We start from the raw sequence: 18,941 nt of genomic DNA, 5'->3' as shown, positions 1-18,941 counted from the left end.
AGGACAGCTGACTCTGGTGCAGAGATGACCCCAGGCATCAAGGAGAGATGTATGAGGAGACAGAAATGTGAAAGCTCAACCAAGGTGAAGCATGAAGCTCCAAAAGAGGACAAAAGAGTAATCTGCCATGAGCAGCTGTATATGCTATTGTTCTGTACCCCAGCACAGAAGCATATAAACACACTCTGATTTAGGCTCTATTGGTAAAGAACATGGTCCTCATTCATCTTGTCCCCTGCTGTCAAGAATCTTAGGGTTTTTGTCAACCAGCCTTCCAGAACCATGACACCATTGATAACTCCAGGGAATGGCTGTTGCTAGTGAACACCTTGGCCCTGTCAGCCACCCCCCCCCCAAAAAAAAAAACCAAAAAAAAAAAAACAAAACAAAATGCAGTCCTTTAATAATAATAAATAATAATAAAACTTTATTTATATACTGTCCTATCTCCCAAAAGGGACTCAGGGCAGTTTACAACAGTAATACACAGCATACAATATATAATACATACAATACATAAAAATATAAAAACAGATTATTACACAAAATAAAATGTCACACTAAAAATAGCAATCAATGATAATCACAACAGGTTCCAATCGGGGGGCAAGGGTCCATAATCCCATAAGTTAAACATGGTCCATAAGCAGGAAAGATGAGACTATGCAGTATATATCGGGTCAGAGTCGGTGGGCTAACCAGAATGGATTCATTCGAACACCTGCTGAAACCACCAGGTTGTTTGATGTTGTTATACTGCAACAATATTAGGCCTTGCCAGAACATTCAATCGTCATAGATGTTAGGAATTGCAGTCCATTAAAAAAGGCTACTTTTTGTTCACCCTTACAATAAGTGCCATGTGAAACATTCAGCATATAACAAAACTGTGTTATACTCTTCAGGGTGAGAAGGGCGGCATATAAATGTAGCAAATAAATAATAATAAATAAATAAAATACATTAAAGTTAAGGATCCTAATCCTCAGAGAGCTTAGAACGAATAATAATGTATTTTAAAAATGCTCCAGTCACTTATTCCTTCAGTATTAATCTCTTGGTCACACTGAACATGCACAAATCCTCTGAAAATTAGACTGAATTCAGAATCATGGAATCAATTGGAAAGAACCACATGGACCATCAGATCAAACCTGCTATAATGCAGGAATCCACACTGAAAACACTTCTGAAAAACGGCTATTCAACCTTTCTTTAAGAATCTCCAGAGAAGGAGAGTCTACCATTTATTCCAATGTTGAAAGCAGATTTTCCTCCCTTGCATTTTGGAGGCCATAAAAAAGTAGTGAAGAAACTGCCACAGGACACTAATTCAACTATCCTTCAAAGCAGCAGAAGAAGGATTGGAAAGAAGCTGGTTCAGAATAGGGAAAAGATCTCTTCCACTTCCACCCAATTCACACTTGCCAGTTTGAAGATAGTTAGTTACAAGGTACTTATACCATTTATAATGAGAATAAGTTTCCTCCCTGTTTTACAATGTGCTTGTTGTTGCTATGTCTCTTCAAGTGATTTTCAGCTTATAGTGACCTTAGGGTGAATCTATCATGGGGTTTTCCAGAACGCAAGTGTGTGTGACTCACCCAAGTTCATCCAATGGATTCCCGTGACCAAGCGGGGAATCACAGTCTGGTCTTCACAGTTGTTGGCATATGCTGAAACCAGTACACTTCTGCTGTGAGGCTGACCTGTGTTTAAATTTATAGTTCGGAAAGTGGCAGAAGTTGGTGGAAATTATTTATACTACATTTTATGGAGGTTTTCCATAACAGGAACTGCAAGCAAAAGCTGTAAAACTAATTTGAGATACTAATGTACCAAAGAGACACAGCAGTTTATTAGACCATGGCAGATGCTTTCTTCTTGCAAGATCTGGAAGGTAACAGGGATTAAATTCAGTCCCATATTTACATTTCTTGTCAAGTAAGAGAGAAGGATCATGCTTTTGTCAACTTCAAATAACCTTACTACAGTCAGAGTAGCCTGGTGTAAACGTTTCTTCATTTTACCAAGATAAACATTGAATTCTTATTCAAAGTCATTTCATAAGAAGTACGTAGCAAGCTTGTTCATTTTTGCGGTAGTCTTTCCAATTTCCCTGAAACATGTTGACATCCAGCAATCAACTCTCTACACTTGTGACCTTATATGCCAGTAAGAAAAAACCAACCTCTGCATAAATTTATGGGGATGAAGCTCTTGGGATAAAACAACAAAAGTATTTTGTAATTACTTACAACTTTCTTTATGTTATATGACAGATGGTTGGTACCTTCAGAAGTGGCAGAGACACTTCTTAGTTTCCATTCTAAACCAGTATGTGCTGTTGATGGGATTGCCGGGTCAGGAGCATCCAAGGATAACAATTTAGGACTAAATTATGACCCGTTGCAAGGCTCCTTGCAGGGTACAATTGTCATTGTGGCTAATATATTAAGCATCAACCACAGATGCTCACAGCGTGGCAAGCAAATAAAAAACAAAGAGTGCAAAACATCACAATATATTTTGGGCTGAACATTAATGTAATCAATATGTTCCCAGGTCCTCCTGAAATAACAGGACCATGTCTTCACACTTGCAGTGAGAATCTGTAAAAATTAATTTAATTTTGGTCCATCAACAAAGGCTTAAACACTAGTAGGCTTCTGTATGAAGACGGGAGCCTTGCATTGTGAAGAAGTTAAATGGAAGCAGTCAAGATTAAATATTATTCCTGAAGGTTTCCATTCTAAATATGAATAATAAGGAGGAAGGTCCATGGTACTCAATAGAACTTTCTTCTATATGGTTAGGATTGGTCTAGGGTCTTCCATAAACCTACCCATAACCTATGAAGCTTGTTGTTTGGACTACTGATCTGTCAGTCTTACAATTTTTTTTAAAGCCAATGATTCTTTCCCACAAGTTGTCTAGTTTCAGTGTATATAATTATGCTGCAACATTTCCTCGAGCAGCAACAGTAAGAAAACTAAACCCCGGGGCATTTGTTACATATCTATAGCCATCACAACAAATATTACAAAATGTTTGCCCACATGTTACATCCTACATTATGTTTTATATTGTTTCCACCTTTGTTAAAACATACCAAGTCATTTCAAGTGCAATTCTTCTCTTGACACATTGACAGGGGTATTGGTAACCTGATTTGTAACATTTCACCAGCCTCTTCTTTTCGCCCCAACAGCAGGCCTTTCTGAAACTTTGCTTTAAACACAAGTATGCTCACACATTTCTCCAGCTGTGGGCTTGACAGATGGGACTATCCTGGAAGTTGTAGTCCAACAAAAGAACATTTCCCAAAATCTACTTTTTACACAAAATAAAAACAAGGAAGATACAGAAGAATGTGTCAGTATTTCTAACATCAGTCTAGGGAGCTCAGAACATCAGTGGGGTCATTCACTCAGGCCTGGCATCACCCTAGTAGGATTTTTAATTCTAACTACTGTATTCCAAATTTATTTTCCCCAATCCAGTGCCTGAGCATCAGTCTCGATCTTTTCCATCCTTTCTGATCTTCCACTCCAGTCTCTTCCTGTCCTTTGTTTCATCCTTGCCTTCCCAGATTTATTCAGAGTAGAGAACAAAAAGCAGCAACCAGCTTGCTTGCAAATACTGCTTTTTTTGCCAGAGCTTTGGCCTCAACAACAGGGCAAAACTCATGCCGTTCTTTGTGTGGTTTTGCTCACTGCTATGCTGCCACTTCATCAATTGCACAAACTGGACATTTTGATTTCTTCTTGCTTGAGCTCAGTTTTCTTTCTTTTGCTGTGCCTGGATTTGCAAAAGGGTAGGAGGTAAACCTCGAGAGATTCTATTGAGTCAATTCCTAAGTTTTTCAAGTGAAGCAACTGACAAGTTACAGCAGGTGTTGGATGAAGCCAGCCTAGCAAACATAGATACTTATGTTTATCCTTTTTTCCCCATTTCCACCTCCTCTCATCTCACTAATTGCATCCTCCCACCCCAAAGATGTGCATATATAACTGGCAAAGGAGGCACCTAATGCATCTAATGAAGGAGGCTGCAGTCTGCAAAAGATTATGCTAAATAAAGCTTATTACCTTTTAAAGGTATGTACCCTTGGGTAGTTACTACATCTTGTTGTTTTTGTTGCAGAAGACTACTTGAAGACCTTAAATAGTATTGCTTAGTGTAAGAAAAAATGTGCCAATACAGTGTATCATCACTATCATTGTATTTCTTAACATAAATCTTTTCTACGTCCTTATAACAGTAGTTGTTTTGTTTCCCTGGCAGAATTTACATCAAAGATTTTTATTCACATATAATTCAGTAGGACACATGTGTGAGTCAATAGTTCAAATGCTCCTGGGATGAATGAATGTGGCATTAGTCCATTAAAAATACTTTACCTTTTCTTTATTTTGTTTTGATTCAATTTCTCCAAAATCTGAAAAATTACCTCAAATGTTTACCTTCAAAATCATTTTTTCCCTTGTTCTCTTGCTTCTTTTCAGCTCCCTCTTTCCTCAGAGTAGTATCATGAAATGGCATGAAGTACTGAAGTAATGAACTGCTGTTTCCTTCTTCCTGGAAGGCCTCTGTTGTGGCCACCATGCATCCTTTTTCTGCTACTTACCCATCCCAGCACCATTTCCCCTTCTTCCTGGACTCACCTTAGCCCCAGCCTAAGCCATGTTGCCCTCTCACATCCTTGGCACCATGGTGCTACATCATATATCTCCTATTCCCTTTCCTCCTTCCCTCACTATGTGACAACACATCATCCACTGATGCATCTTAACCATCATCATGTTTTCTTGTCTTGAATCTTGCAACCTGCTACTGCACCTCTCCCCCTCCATCCTCTGTTTCCTCCTGTCTTTCAATTCACTCTCCCTTTTCTCCTACTCATTCTGTCATCTCACCTTGTGCCCTAGCAATACACCTACCACTTCCTTCTTCAACTCTCCTGCTTATGTTGTTCACTCTGCTGTCTCTCCTATTCTTTCTCTTGCATCATCTCATTTCCTTCTGGCATACCCTTGCTCCTTGCACTCTGTTTTTCATTCCACTCACTCCCAGGTCTCCACTATTCCCTCCCTTGCCCTTGCTTGCTTCTTCCATAGCACAACTTGTAATGCTCACTTACCTGCCTTTCTCCTTCCCCTGCCTCACTCCACGCCCCTGTATTGTTCCTCTCCCTTGCATCTTTAATGTTGATCACCATTCACTCATCCATCTCACTTTCCCTTCCCAAAGCCCACCCTTTCTTCATGTATTCTGTCTATACCTTACTCTTCCAGATTTCTTGCTCCCTCCCTCACCTCACTGCATGTCTAAATATCACACTGCTTGCTTACTTCTTGTGTCCCAGCTCTTGTGCTGTTCATTTTCGATCTCTCTTGCTTCCTCCCATGCCCTACTTCATGCCCTCACAGTGTACCCTCATTTGGTTTTTATGCGCTGCCATTCATATCACTTAGGGCCGGCCCTTCCACACAGCCCTATATCCCAGAATATCAAGGCAGAAAATCCCACAACTGGGTTATTGGAGCCCACACTGCAATATACTCCAGTTCAAAGCAGATAATGCGGGATTTTATTCATCTATGTGGAAGGGGCTTTACTCTCCAGTCTCTTGTACTCCCTTATGCTCTCATAACATGTCCCTCCACGGCTTCTTTCAATCTACTACTACTTGTAAAGATTTATCTTTTTTTCCCCTCATGCCTGAAATTGCCAGACAGACTATTTCTTTTGCAGAAAAAACTGACAGATGAATACTTTCTTGTTTCTGGGTTCTTTTGAATTGGTGTAAAGAAGTTTGAGTTTTCTCAATAGAGATCCTTGGGCCTTGGCAGTTGTTATTGCCTCTGCATCCTCTCACTGCATTCTGCTGGGAGCTATTCATAGAAATTTCTTGGATTTGCATTTAGGGCTCTTCCATTTTTAAAAAACCTCAGTGAGGCTTGATGATAGAACCGTACAGCCTGAAGGGCATTTTTTTCCTCTCCAAATTTAAATTTCTCCCATAAACCTATAGTTCACAAAGTGGAAGAGTCATTTCACTAATGCCTAAAGCACAATAGGTCTTTTAAAAAAATAAAGAGTAAAAATAAAAAGGAGATGAGTGGAGTGGGTTTTTTTTGTTTTGTTCTGATCTGTTGTAGAATTAGGTGTGGTGAATTCATGAGATATGGTGTACCAGTATATCTCAGAGACTCACTACACCTAATACTACAGGTGGCAAGAGATATCCACATGGTTCTGCATGCTCTATTGAGCTCTAATAAGCTAATCACTCTCATCAGCATCCCAGTCATCTAGAAATTTCTTTTATTCTGTGACAATATGCATAATGCACTTTTGGCCACTTCCAACTTTGAAATAAAAAGGCTCCCTTGGGCCTCAGGCAACCTAGAGGTACAAAAAATGTCTTGATTCTTCTCTTCTCCTAGATGCCATTATGAATGTTATTCATTAAAAATAGAGTTTGGATGTTGGAAAGAAACTCTCCCTGGTTCCATGATGGACATGTATTGCTCTGAATCATGGTTAGTTGACCACAGTGATAACATGGACAATTAATGTTTTTCCCTCCTTTCAAATAAAACTACTATTGTTAATCCTGTCTAGAATACTCATTAAATCAGTGAATTTTATCTATGTGTTGGCTTTCCAATCAACAATTGATTCAATGACTCTTTCTAGTATGCTGGCTAGTGAGTGTGAACCAGGCCTATAGCCTGAACAGAAAATCCTGTTCCGTGATAGGAAATTATAAGCACTATTAACATCTGGTTCTCATTTGACATTATCTTCACAAATGTGAGATTTCAACTGCACGTTTTTCTCCATTAGCATGCAGGAAGCAGGTTGTGTCCTGTTACTGGGATAAACAACTTTACATTTCAGTTAATAAAATGGCATCTGCAATAACAATGTTATGGGATTTCTATTAGTTCATATATACCTTTTGGTGAAGGAGATTGAACTATCTGTGTCACACTAGCTTTTAATCATACTGCTTACTTGATACTCTTCTATAACTGCAAGAATTTCGCACTGAAATAAAAAGGCAGCATAATGTACTGAAACATGTTTCTTTATTTTCTGTGAAGTAAAAAGAAAGAAAAGAAAAGAAAATAAGTCCATTTGACATGCATTTGACTTGCATTTGAAAATAAATTGGAGGACTGAACAAAATGCTATGTGAAATACATTCTGTATAATGCCAGGAATTGTTGATGATCTGAGCCATGAGAAAAGAAATCAATAATGCTGACATTAAATTAAACATTGGTATAACTGTAAATAAATGCAAGACCCAATATTTTGATTTAGTATTCTATCACTGGAAACTTAGTTTACAGTAGTATAAAATATTGCCATTCCTCTTCATTATTTAACACAAGTTTTTCTTCATCCCTCAGTCAGACAGAATTTTTTGAGATAATGAAAACTTCTACTACAGTAAAAAGATAACAATCTGTCCCTTTGGTATTCCCATTTTTGTTTAAACAAGTGGTCAAGTACAGGTATATCTTTGGTTACATACAGTAACACTGTAAACAATGGACCCAGTTCACAACCAATTGACCTCACTATGACATATTATATCCAACAAACCTGATCCATGTCACCAGGAGCAAGAAAGGAGATTCTGTGCCCTTTGCACCAACATTCTTGCTTTCCTTTCAGACATGCAAGAGAGGGAAACAGGAAGCCTACAAAGTCCACTGCCGATTTTTACTGTCTCTCTTTGTGATCGAATTACAAAACTCAAGAGAATTGTATGTAGACCAAGTTGTTAGATATAGAGGCTTTTACCTTCTCCAAATTGCATTTCCCTCTTCTTGGAAACCTTTTTGCACTTACAGGTCTACAGAACTCAATCAGGTGAAACATATTTTAAGGTAAGGAAGAGAAGAAGGAAACATAAGGATGCAAAGTTTGACATCAGCTCTGAGAGTCTGAAGGAGCTCTCTCACCATATATACCCCCAGTCTGTAAACAGCAGACTTTAGGGAGCACCGTTCAATTATATTTCAACCTTCACTGGAATATATAACATTGGAAATCTGCTGGTCAAATAAAAAGAAGACAAAATCCCACTGAGCATGAACATAGTAGGCTCATATTTGGGTTCCAGAAATTCTTTAATATCCTCTCATCTTCAGGACTAGTTTACCAAATGAAATGTATCTTTGTTTAGGATTATCTATTTTGCAGTATCATCTAATAAAATAATCTTTAATAGATTTATATCTACTACATATGTTCCTCAAAAAAAGATTATGGTGTAAAGTTGGGCAGGAAAAATTAATACCGCTATTTGGCAATGACTATAATAGTAACAAGGGGGTATTGCTTAAACTATCTGTCTCTTATATCAAAACAAACTAGTTTTGGAACAACATGTCTGACATTTGGAAATATTCAATGGAATCCCATATTGTTACAGATTACCTTGGGGATAATCTGTACAAATATGGACAAAATTTCGATACAGCCCTACTGAGATATGCAAGTGTCTCCAGGATCTAATAAGGCCTCTAGTTCCATTTATACAAAATCACTGATATTATGAACACACTAATCATTGATTCATGTTTTGCTGTGAACTAAGCCCACTGCCCATAGGAAACACATTTCCTGCCATTTAAAAAATGAATTGGTGCAAACTTGTTTTAGAATGGATTGAAACTAGCTACTTGTAATAACCATGTTATTAATACTATATGTTTCTTGGTGTTTCTTTATGTGTACAAAAGAATAATGATAGAATCATGCAGTAAATATAGCATATTTACAAAAAAAGAGTACAAAACATTCAATATTCTGGTATTAAAGCATTTACAATGCATAGGCATTCATAAATGTATTTCATAATAAAACTAATGAGTTACATAAGCATGCAAAAATTGTTCTGTATTTTTATTTTTTAGAAATCATAGCACACTGGATTGCTGACATATGAATCAGCTAATTAAAAATACTTCGCAACAACTCTCTTGTAGTGGCAACTTTCCGTTTTCACAAGTGCAGTAGAAAGTGGTTCTGCTCTACAAGCCTCATTAACCAAAATATCTCCTTGAAGATTCAGTAAGGCATGTCTCAAAGTAATTCAAATATTTCAGCATACTCACTAGGTTCATCTTAGGGCTAATTCAAAGGTAACCAGAACAAGAATTTAAGAATACAGAGTAAATCGTCAGATTGTGCATGTTTCTCAGCTTTTTTTTCATATTAGCCTCTGTAGTGGTTTCAATGTTGCACCTTCTAAATGGAAATGAGGAATGCACTAAAAAAAAATAGGTTTTCAGTATCCTGCTCACAGCCTCAACTCCACGGGGTTGGAATTTACAGCTCTCCAGATGTTATTTGACAGCAACTCCCAGCATTTATTTTATCTGTGCTGGCTAAGGCTGCCAGAGTTTCAGCCCAACAGCATCTGGAAGGTTGGATGACTTAACTGGCCCAGAACCTTCCAATTACCAAATCAGCTAGCTAGCCATACAATTTTCAAATGGAGTTCAGACATCTTTGCTCCTTGACATCAAAAGAACAAGGAATGCACCAGCATACATTATACAGTGCTGTACGAAACATCACGTCCTATTGTAAAATACATGGGTAGTTCCAGTTTTGAGAAAGTAATTTCTGTCAAAGAAAACTGGCACTATTTATCTGCGAAGAGGGCACTGTGGTTCACCCACTGGCAAACGTTTTTCCATTCTCTCACTGTTCAAAATTCCGTTCTGTGCTATCAGAAGGCTTTCCTAGTTTAGCAGACAAGGATTTGCTACCTAACAGAAGAGTGATACGATCAGAACCATTCTTTGGATATCTTTGAGCAATTTTCTTTCCTTTCAAGTATCCTTTCTGAATAATATAGTAGCCTTATGCAAGAGCTTTATAATAAACCTGTTCTTAAAATCATATGTTTACTTTCAACTTCCTTTCTCTATTTGCTTTAAAGAAAATCAATTGAAATAAGCAAGTAATATTTGGAAACCTGTTGACCAACCTCAATGAATCAATTGTTCAATGGTAAGTGTTTACATAGGTAGATTCCAACGCTTCAATTGATCTAATCTAATTAGCTATAACAGCAAGATTTAGGTCAATATTTGCTGAGGTGGCATAGATATGAAACATAATGGTCACTATTATACCACTTGAACAGGGAAAATGACTCTGAATATTTATCCTCACCCCAGACGATGGTGTGATTCTAGATTTTGATGTATTTAATTGTTCTGATTGAAGCAAATTGTCCTGGTGAGGCCTCTTAAAAGTAGCACTGCTTCTTTTCAGGGGGAAATCTTCTTATTCAGAAGGCACCTTCTATAAGCAGAGTCCTTTAGTTCAAAGAAGGCAGATCATGGAGTCAAGTCATATGCCTTTAAGTTCTATGGATTCAGCGGATATGGCTTAGTTAGTACAACCAATTGGATTCAGGCAAATATATGTGAGAAAGAGTTTGATTTTGTTTCTATATATATTAAAAGTAATAATCTCAGCTGTAGGGGCACATTGTGGCCATGCAATCAGATTTTCTATGAAATAATGACAATTACAAACTCTCTATTAAACCGTGCTAAAAAAAATTAAAAAGTCACTTTTATAAAACATGAAAATTAAGAAAAGTTGCTTTTATAAAACATACAGCAAAATTTGCTGAAGGGAACAAATTAGAAGGGGAGAAAATGAACAGAAACTTCTTAATATTTTTGTGAATTGTAACCTATATATGGTAGCTCAGAAGAAAGTTCCACAGAGTTCAGCATGAGGTTAGTGTGTATAGGACTGCTCTTTACAACGTATGATGAAAAATTATTGTCTCATTGATTTGAAATGAATTAATTAATCTCAAAGACCCAGTAATATGTAATTTGCATTATAGTCATTCAAAGCATTGTGAGCTGAAGTCCTCTTAAAATAAAAAGCAATTCACCAGAATGTCCCCCAATTCCCTGCATGAGAAACAATTGTCTCTTGGCTGAAACCAAAATGGAAAATTTGAAGTTTTCAATGCAACTCTGATAGATTTATTTCACGAAGTTAAAGCAAATGTACAGAAAAGTTAGTGTTTTCTCTAAGGTCTGATTCCAATTGGTAGTTCAGACTAGACTAGACCCATTGAATCTATGGGAATTAAATATGCTGGCTAACCAGATTCTCATTGATTTAATGGTCCTGCCCTAATTGAGACTCACAATTGAAGTTATTAAGCTTGTATGTTGGACCAAAAGGTCTGAAGTACTTCTGGATAAGAACAGAATCATATTTAGATGCCATGTTCTTTACAAGATGGGACTTCATAACAAAGGAAATGCTGTGGTACTTCCCCAGAAAGCAAAGTCAATTGTAAAATCCATTAACCGCAGCAAAGTTCTGCCCATTATTCCTGTCTACTGAGCAATGAAAGCAGAAGAAGGAGAAATCAAAGACCATGTGAAATAAGAAAATGAGCTTCTTAAGAAATATCAGTGTATTACTGTGGAGAAAAGATACCCTTTACTGAATACCAGAAGATCTATAATACAAATCAGCTGTGACTATGGATGCTCAGGCTGGATCTACCATAGAATGCAGTTCAGATGCATTGAACTGCATTACACGAGTCTACGCTTTGCATATAGCACAGTTCAAATTACATGATATAGTGTAGATCCAGTGTGTGTTTAGCTTGCTTATATTTCTTAATGCTCAATATAATAATTCAAAAGACTAAAATTTTCTTTGTGCACATAGATATGTTAGATAAAAAAGCTGCATAAATGTGGAATAAAAAAAATCAAATAATTGATGGAACTCCTGAACAGAACTCTGTAACAGACACAAATTTGAAGCCATAATAAAGAAACAGTTATGTGTAACACCGATATTTGAAAAAGTAACATTACAAAATGTCTTCTGTGCCTTAGAAGGCACTGTTGTTAAATTGTGCCAAACTAACAATGAAAACCTTGCAACATCAACTCAATAATTGACAGTTGCCCTGGTCTTAAGACTTCCTGCACTAGCTGTTTGATCTATTCAGTGCAAATGTATCTATTCGGTGCAACTCTTTTAAGTTGTAGTGTGACAAGGTTAGAAATGATGAATGAACAGTCTTCACCAGCTATACTTTACCAGACTTTGTGATCTTCACTGGAGGGCTTCTTCTAAGGGTGCCCTGCCATCAGATGTAAGGTGGATGACTACACCACCTTCTTAATGGTGGTATCTCAATTCTGAAATTCTTTCTCTAAAAGAACCACTTTATTATTAGATCCCAGGCAAACCCCTCTTTTACATCTCCCCCCTCCCCCCCCCCCCCCCGCGCCAAGTTTTAAAATTTTGAATGAGTCCTGTTGCTCTTTTGTTCTACTTGGGTTTTGTTGCCTTATTAGTTGTTGCTTCAGCCGAAATACTTTTAATGGAATTTTATTGTCAACCATCCTGAAAGTTTTATCATGGGGAGTGAATATATAATAAAGCAGCATCAGCCTACAACTAGAAATTATATGATAAGTGATTCAAAGGAAGTCTAAATAATATATACAGCTAATCATATCATATTCATGTCCTGTTTTTTTTTCCAGTCTTTCCCTCCTCTTCTTTCTTCCTTTCCTTGCATCTATATTTTCCAGCATTAAGGATGTAGGCAGCTTCACAGCTGTGAATATGTGTTTAATTGGGGTTTATGTCTTGTAATCTAAAAAGCTTTTGCTCAGACTTTTCGATTTTATTTATTACTATTAATATTCATAAATCATACTTTCTGCCCAGAGTTACCCAAAGCAAGCTATAACTCTTTCAGCCACCAGCAACAGACTGAACTGAGACACATGAACAGATCTTTTAATGGAGCGATACACACTCATGCAGTCTGGAACATCTGGCATACTATCTTAGGACAATATACAAAATTATGTTAAAAAGTAAGAACCAGCAGAAATAAGAAAGTTCTATGATTGTTGATTTAAACTGAACCAATAATTCATCAGCTATTATCTCAGTGAAGAGAATAATAAATAGGAAAATTACAATGCAAGAAAATGGGGGGATGAGGGTAGTGGCAGTGTAAGTAGGAAGTAATACTCATCTAATTTTAATCTCTATATTCACATAAGATTAATTCTGCAAGCCTTCATATTTGCAGGAGCACTTTTCATTAACCCCAAGAGTGATAAAATATATATTTCAGCAGATGAGTGAAAGAACTGAATTTTCTCAAATGAGAATGAAAATCTTGTGATTCTTAAATGCAAAGTGCTATGGCAAAAGAAATGTGGTGGAAATATTATTTAATTAAGAGAAAATGGAAAACAATGGGCCTCTTCCTATAGAGAAATGTGTGTGTGTGTGTGTGTGTGTGTGTGTGTAATGAAGGATGGACCAAGCATGACTGTTATATTAGTGCTTCTGGTATTTTAATTTTAAAGGTGGTTCAGAAATGCAATGGGTTTTTATTTGTTTTGTTGGGTTTTTTGTATTTGCTATCCCACTCTAATGTAAATTCAATTTTGTCCCTTACAGGAACCAGCTAAAAGAGACTACTGCTTTTAGATAAACAGCTTCAGTAATGGATCCTTGAGATTTGACTGCACAAAGCTGTAATCTGCAAGAAAAATTCTTCTAAAGTATGAAATTTATTTTCCATGTATACAGTAAGACTTACTTTGACTTTGTTCAGTTCCCTTTTAAAATATGCTTACTTTATTTGCACTGCATATTGTTTTCAGCCAATTCATGATATGATTTTTAGGATTCTGAAAACCATGATAGATTTAAATGAAAGCCTGTCCAGACGCAGGCACTAGTAAGCACTTATAACAAGCAACAATTACATTTTGTATTCATTAAGGGACAAAAAAAACTATATTTCTTCAGACTATTAATGTTATAGTGTTAGCGAATAACATGCAACAGTTTGAAAAGCTGCATGAAAGTGCACTGTAGGTATTCTACCTGGACAATAATAAATACAAAATTGTACAGTATTCTGAAGGCATATCATGCAGAGACTAGAGATGTATTTAAGACAGATTCTGATTATAGATCTAAAGCAGTATTCCTTGACACAATGCCTTGCATTTCTACTGGAGTCTAATTCCCAAAAGCCCTAGCCAGCATGCCCAATGTTTGGGGTATTATAAACTGTATTTTAAAGTAATTGGAGGGTATTAGGTTGGGAAAGCTTACTGCAGGAAATTCAGAATAAATGTTACTTCCGGAGTGATCTTGGAAATCCTCTTTTAGCATACTGCTCTGTTTTGCACCTGAGTTTACTTATGGTTTGAACAACAAACTTTGTCAACAAAATCTTTATTTCTCAGATGTTGCTGCTACTCTAAATATTGCTGTCCAAATTCAGAAATCTTTTCTGTATATGGGAGTTCTGACTTCCTTACTTATGGCGATAATATGTGCACACTTTAGTCCCCCCACCTCCAATATGTGTGAGAACATCTATAAGTAGTGAGCAATCTGGTGCCTAGTCTAGAGATTGGCATGTGGCTACAATCCTTCAAATTAAAAAAATCAAGAGCAGCAACATATAGGACCTCATCCGACAGACTTCTGGCTCTGTTTCCATGTTCTGAGGAAACAGAGCCCCAGGGCACTTCCAGTGGGATTTCATGGAGCTATGTTTCCTAGGGACATAGAAATGGAGCCAGAAGTCTATCTTCAGGAGTTGGGGTTTATCTGTCTCCATACAGCTTAAAATGGTGAAAAATAGGCAGAAGATGGGGAAAGGATGTGGGATGTTTGGCTATACCAGAAGACAGGGAAAGATTGTAGGGAATGAAGTAAAGACGCTTCCTTCCGATTTCCCTTGCTTTTGCCCCACTTGTGGGATGAAGTCCATAGTTACTAAGCCTAAATTATACACACATTTTCAAAAACCACTAAATTGCCAATACTGCATGCCAAAGTCAAACTACTGCCATGCTCAATTTTCCCAGACTGCACCTGATGAAACCACAGAACCTAACAATGAAAACCCATGTTTGCCAACAGAGATATCTCATTAAGTTGAATGTAGCAAACTTTGTAGCACACATTCAGGTGATATATACATAGAGCATAATGAAGTTACCTAGTTATACAGTTGAAGTACTCTACACTGAGCTGAGGAATAAAATGTATTTAATTATCATTTGAGCAACTACATTTCCACTTGCTTGTTCTTTACAAGACTAAATCCATATATTATCCCTCACTGAAGATGGTAAATCAACACTGCATTAATTCAATGAATCTATTCTACTTATCACCAACAGTTGGATTGAAATCTAAGTGCACATCTACATTAACTTCTTAGATCAGAGTGTAACTGGCAGAAGGAAGCAGAAGGTGTACGGATGATTAGATGGGAAATCCAGAAACTAGTTCAAGGCCTGGATGTGCTTCTACACACTACAGAGGTTAGCTGTGAATGAGTTTCAGGATCAGATGTCCTGACCGTTGTGGGGAATAATTCATTCTTGCTTCGTTTCATAAGCCTTTGCACTAATCTCATTCATTCTTATCAACATGTGCCTTTCTAGAATATCACCTCCAATTTCATTGCAAGACAAATAGTTCAGAAATTCAATCAACTTTGTCCAGTTGTTCGCATTCCCCTGAGCTACGAATATTCCAAACAATGGAAGGTAGAATCATCCCATCCAATTTTTCCAGTGACATCCTGTAAGCATAGCCATGAGCTCAGTTCCGACTGCACTTATTCTATCAGTGGAGTCTACATGTTTGGCTGACTGCTGTTTGCTGAACAGAGTTATGAGTTTTAGTATCTTTGGAAGTGCAACCTTGATGTGCATGACAAAAAAATATTATGACCGATGTGCCAATGCAATCAGATACACTGAAGGCAGGCTTCAGATGGAAGCTATCTTTTCCATCCTCCATAGGATGAAAATAATTCTGAGTGGTTTCATGTACACCATGAGTCCCAGCTGATGTAGCTATTACCAACACGTTCTTTTGTCTCTTTGGGCCCTTCTACATAGCCATGTAACCCAGAATATGAATACAGATAATCCACAATATCTGCTTTGAACTGGGTTATCTGAGCACACTGTCGTATAATCCAGTTCAATGTGGATTTTATATAGCTGTGCAGAAGGAGCCTTTGACACAGTTCTAGACTCCTAAGCAAGCAGTTATGGTCTAAATTCTTTGTGAGCAATTCTGACTAGAATCCAATAATTGAAGTGTCACTCTGTCATTTCCAGCTCTGCTTGGGCCCTGAGAAATTGGGGTTGGGGCTTCTTTAATTAAGTCTACCCTTTATATTCATGTATAAGTCTAGCGATTTTAGACAAAATCAGCCCCCAAAACCTGAGCCAATTTATTCATCAGTCAATGTGAGTACTAAGCCTTAGCTCTTATCAAAAAAGGAACCATCCACTTACTTTTTTGGTCATTAATGGAGTTGAAATTCTGTTCTGCCCATGCCGCAGCCCCACACTACCACCACAAGTTTGCTGTAAGTAGTTTAGCCTCTCCAATCCATTTCTTGTGGAGAGGGAGAAAAATAATGAAGAATCAGTACTGCACTGACTGCTCCAGATCATTCGACCAGGACCCCAAACCATGAGCAGCAACCAAGGTTTTGTCTAGGAAGTATTGCAGATGTTCCAACCAGTCACAGCAATCTCATTGATATTGCAGTGGCAAGCAACTTGTGTATGAGCTTTGATAAGTGATACACAACAGATCATGCAACACTGGCCTAGAATCAAGGTACAGTAGAGTCTCACTTATCCAAGCCTCGCTTATCCAAGCCTCTGGATAATCCAAGCCATTTTTGTAGTCAATGTTTTCAATATATTGTGATATTTTGGTGCTAAATTCATAAATACAGTAATTACAACATAACATTACTGTGTATTGAACTACTTTTCCTGTCAAATTTGTTGTATAACATGAAGTTTTGGTGCTTAATTTGTAAAATCATAACCTAATTTGATGTTTAATAGGCTTTTCCTTAATCCCTCCTTATTATCCAAGATATTCGCTTATCCAAGCTTCTGCCGGCCCGTTTAGCTTGGATAAGTGAGACTCTACTGTATAAGGATGAACTGTATTTCCTCCACCCTGGAGGCATACTCCAGATTGGAGGAAATCACATAGATTAATTATGACCCTATCACTCTGGAAAGAAAAAAATATTACGATTTCTCTCAATACTAGAGATAAACTGTTTAAATATAAACTGTATTTTTATACAGCTAAAGTAAGATTTTAAAATTAAATCTTGTCATTCTTATGAAAGAAATTATAAAGATCAAATTTATTAGTCATTTCAGAAGCATGTCACTTACTGATGGCTTTGGATTTTAGAAAAGAAACCTGCTTGTGTTTATTGTAAAATAGAGCATTCATTTTATTTTTGTTATAGAAAGTGTAAATAAAAGAGAGGCCAATGATGCCCAAAAATATAAATCAAAGAACATCTTCCAGGCATCCACAAATTTGCTGCTGTTGTGCTGTCTGTTTAGAAAGGAGGGCTCTGAGGAATAGAGCTCTTTTAAAACATACTATAAGTTTCTGGGCATGCCTCTACACTTGCGTTGGATCACCCCTAAAACACTATAGAAAAATGAGAAACACCAATATTACAGAAATAGGTTAACCTTGTAATTTTGAGTAATAAGCATTTCCCCCAAATTTGCAGGTACAGTAGTTAGGAGAAAATTCACATTACATGCAACCTATTGCTGACTTAGGAAAAAAAGAAAAATGATTTTAAACTGTCCTCTCACCATGAAAAAGCAAGGTATTTATAATAGTATTGTTCCAAAATTAAAATTAAGAGGGTAAGTGCATCATTAGAAGAATTTAAATTAGTTCAGTTATACCCTTAGCTTTGTAGTTGGAGCAGAAAAAGAAAATAAACTATTTAAATACATGCGTTTTTATTACAGTATACTCATACTGTAATAAAAACAGGCAAACCACCAAACCATTTGCTTAAACCGTATGCTTAAACAAAGAAATGGTTTAAAAGACTTAAACTGGGATTATATTATCTACACGGGAAAAGGCCTTCTTCATTCCCATATCTTTCATTTGAGTGAAATCTGCACTTTACTGTCAACCACGCTAAGAATACACTTACCATGTTTATGCTTGGCTTATACTAATCAGAAAGGAGAGATAGGAGTAACCCTATAACTTAAAGATCAAAGCATGCTTTTAAATTTCATTGTGATACCTCCAAAGCAACAATAGAGCAGAAATGACATTCAGTGTCAGCAGTAACAAATCTAATGTTTGTAAATAATACAGTATAGAGAATATAATTTAAAGAATATTTTATATAAGTGTGCTTTTTCCTATAAATCTTTTTTGCTTTTTAAAAAGTCTGTAAATATGAAAGGAGTGGTCAGTATCTGTCCCATTCTCTCTCTCTCAATTAGTTGTACTGACCAATAAAATAGGCTTCAGTTCACATTTCTCAGGGAGGTCTTATTGGCTGCTGCTTGGTTGTGTTTGTAGCTTAAACAGTTTGGAATTTTTGTAGTTGAACTTTTAGCATAATGTGAATACCAGTCTCTTTCAAACACAGCTTTTAGTTGCTTGATCACACTGGTTCTGTTTCCTGACTCTGCTTGGTTGATGACCAGGCCAGCTCCAGCATCCGTATTAAAATAGGTCCCAACCCAGTCAAAATTACCTATAAACAAATGAAAGCACATTCAATAATAATTTAATACAAGAAACAATATTGTTCAAGAGCAACTCGAAATTTCTTCAGTCAGAGGAAATCCAGTTTTCCTTTCTTCAAAAACAGTTTGCACTTACTTTTTGCATGCTGTCCTTAGCAGTTCACAGGGAAGGTGAGTGGGTGTTAAATCATGTCAGATGGTTCTAACTTTTCACATGTGGGATTTACTAACAAGTCAAGATGTTAAATTAGTTCTTCAACTCTTTATTACATAACC

The 18,941-nt window shown here is 36.9% G+C and overlaps 1 protein-coding gene across 7 annotated transcripts in view; it reads right to left on the bottom strand.

Annotated features, from left to right (window-relative positions):
- Window positions 1-410: 410 nt before the first annotated feature.
- The window catches only part of pld5 (phospholipase D family member 5), a 146,647-nt gene continuing 128,116 nt past the window's right edge, over window positions 411-18,941 (bottom strand). For 6 of the 7 annotated variants that reach the window (XM_062975016.1, XM_062975004.1, XM_003215837.4 and 3 more), the window contains one exon: window positions 12,826-18,673. In XM_062975016.1, coding sequence (XP_062831086.1) covers window positions 18,441-18,673 — 233 coding nt within the window. In that variant the 3' untranslated portion in view covers window positions 12,826-18,440. Of the gene's footprint in view, window positions 3,802-6,967; window positions 18,674-18,941 lie in introns of those variants that run through there. The other variant, XM_062975000.1, reaches the window with a different exon arrangement.

This window comes from Anolis carolinensis, chromosome 1, assembly GCF_035594765.1.
Source record: "Anolis carolinensis isolate JA03-04 chromosome 1, rAnoCar3.1.pri, whole genome shotgun sequence".
Taxonomy (NCBI): Eukaryota; Metazoa; Chordata; class Lepidosauria; order Squamata; family Dactyloidae; genus Anolis; species Anolis carolinensis.
This window is presented reverse-complemented; position numbering and strand designations above follow the sequence as displayed.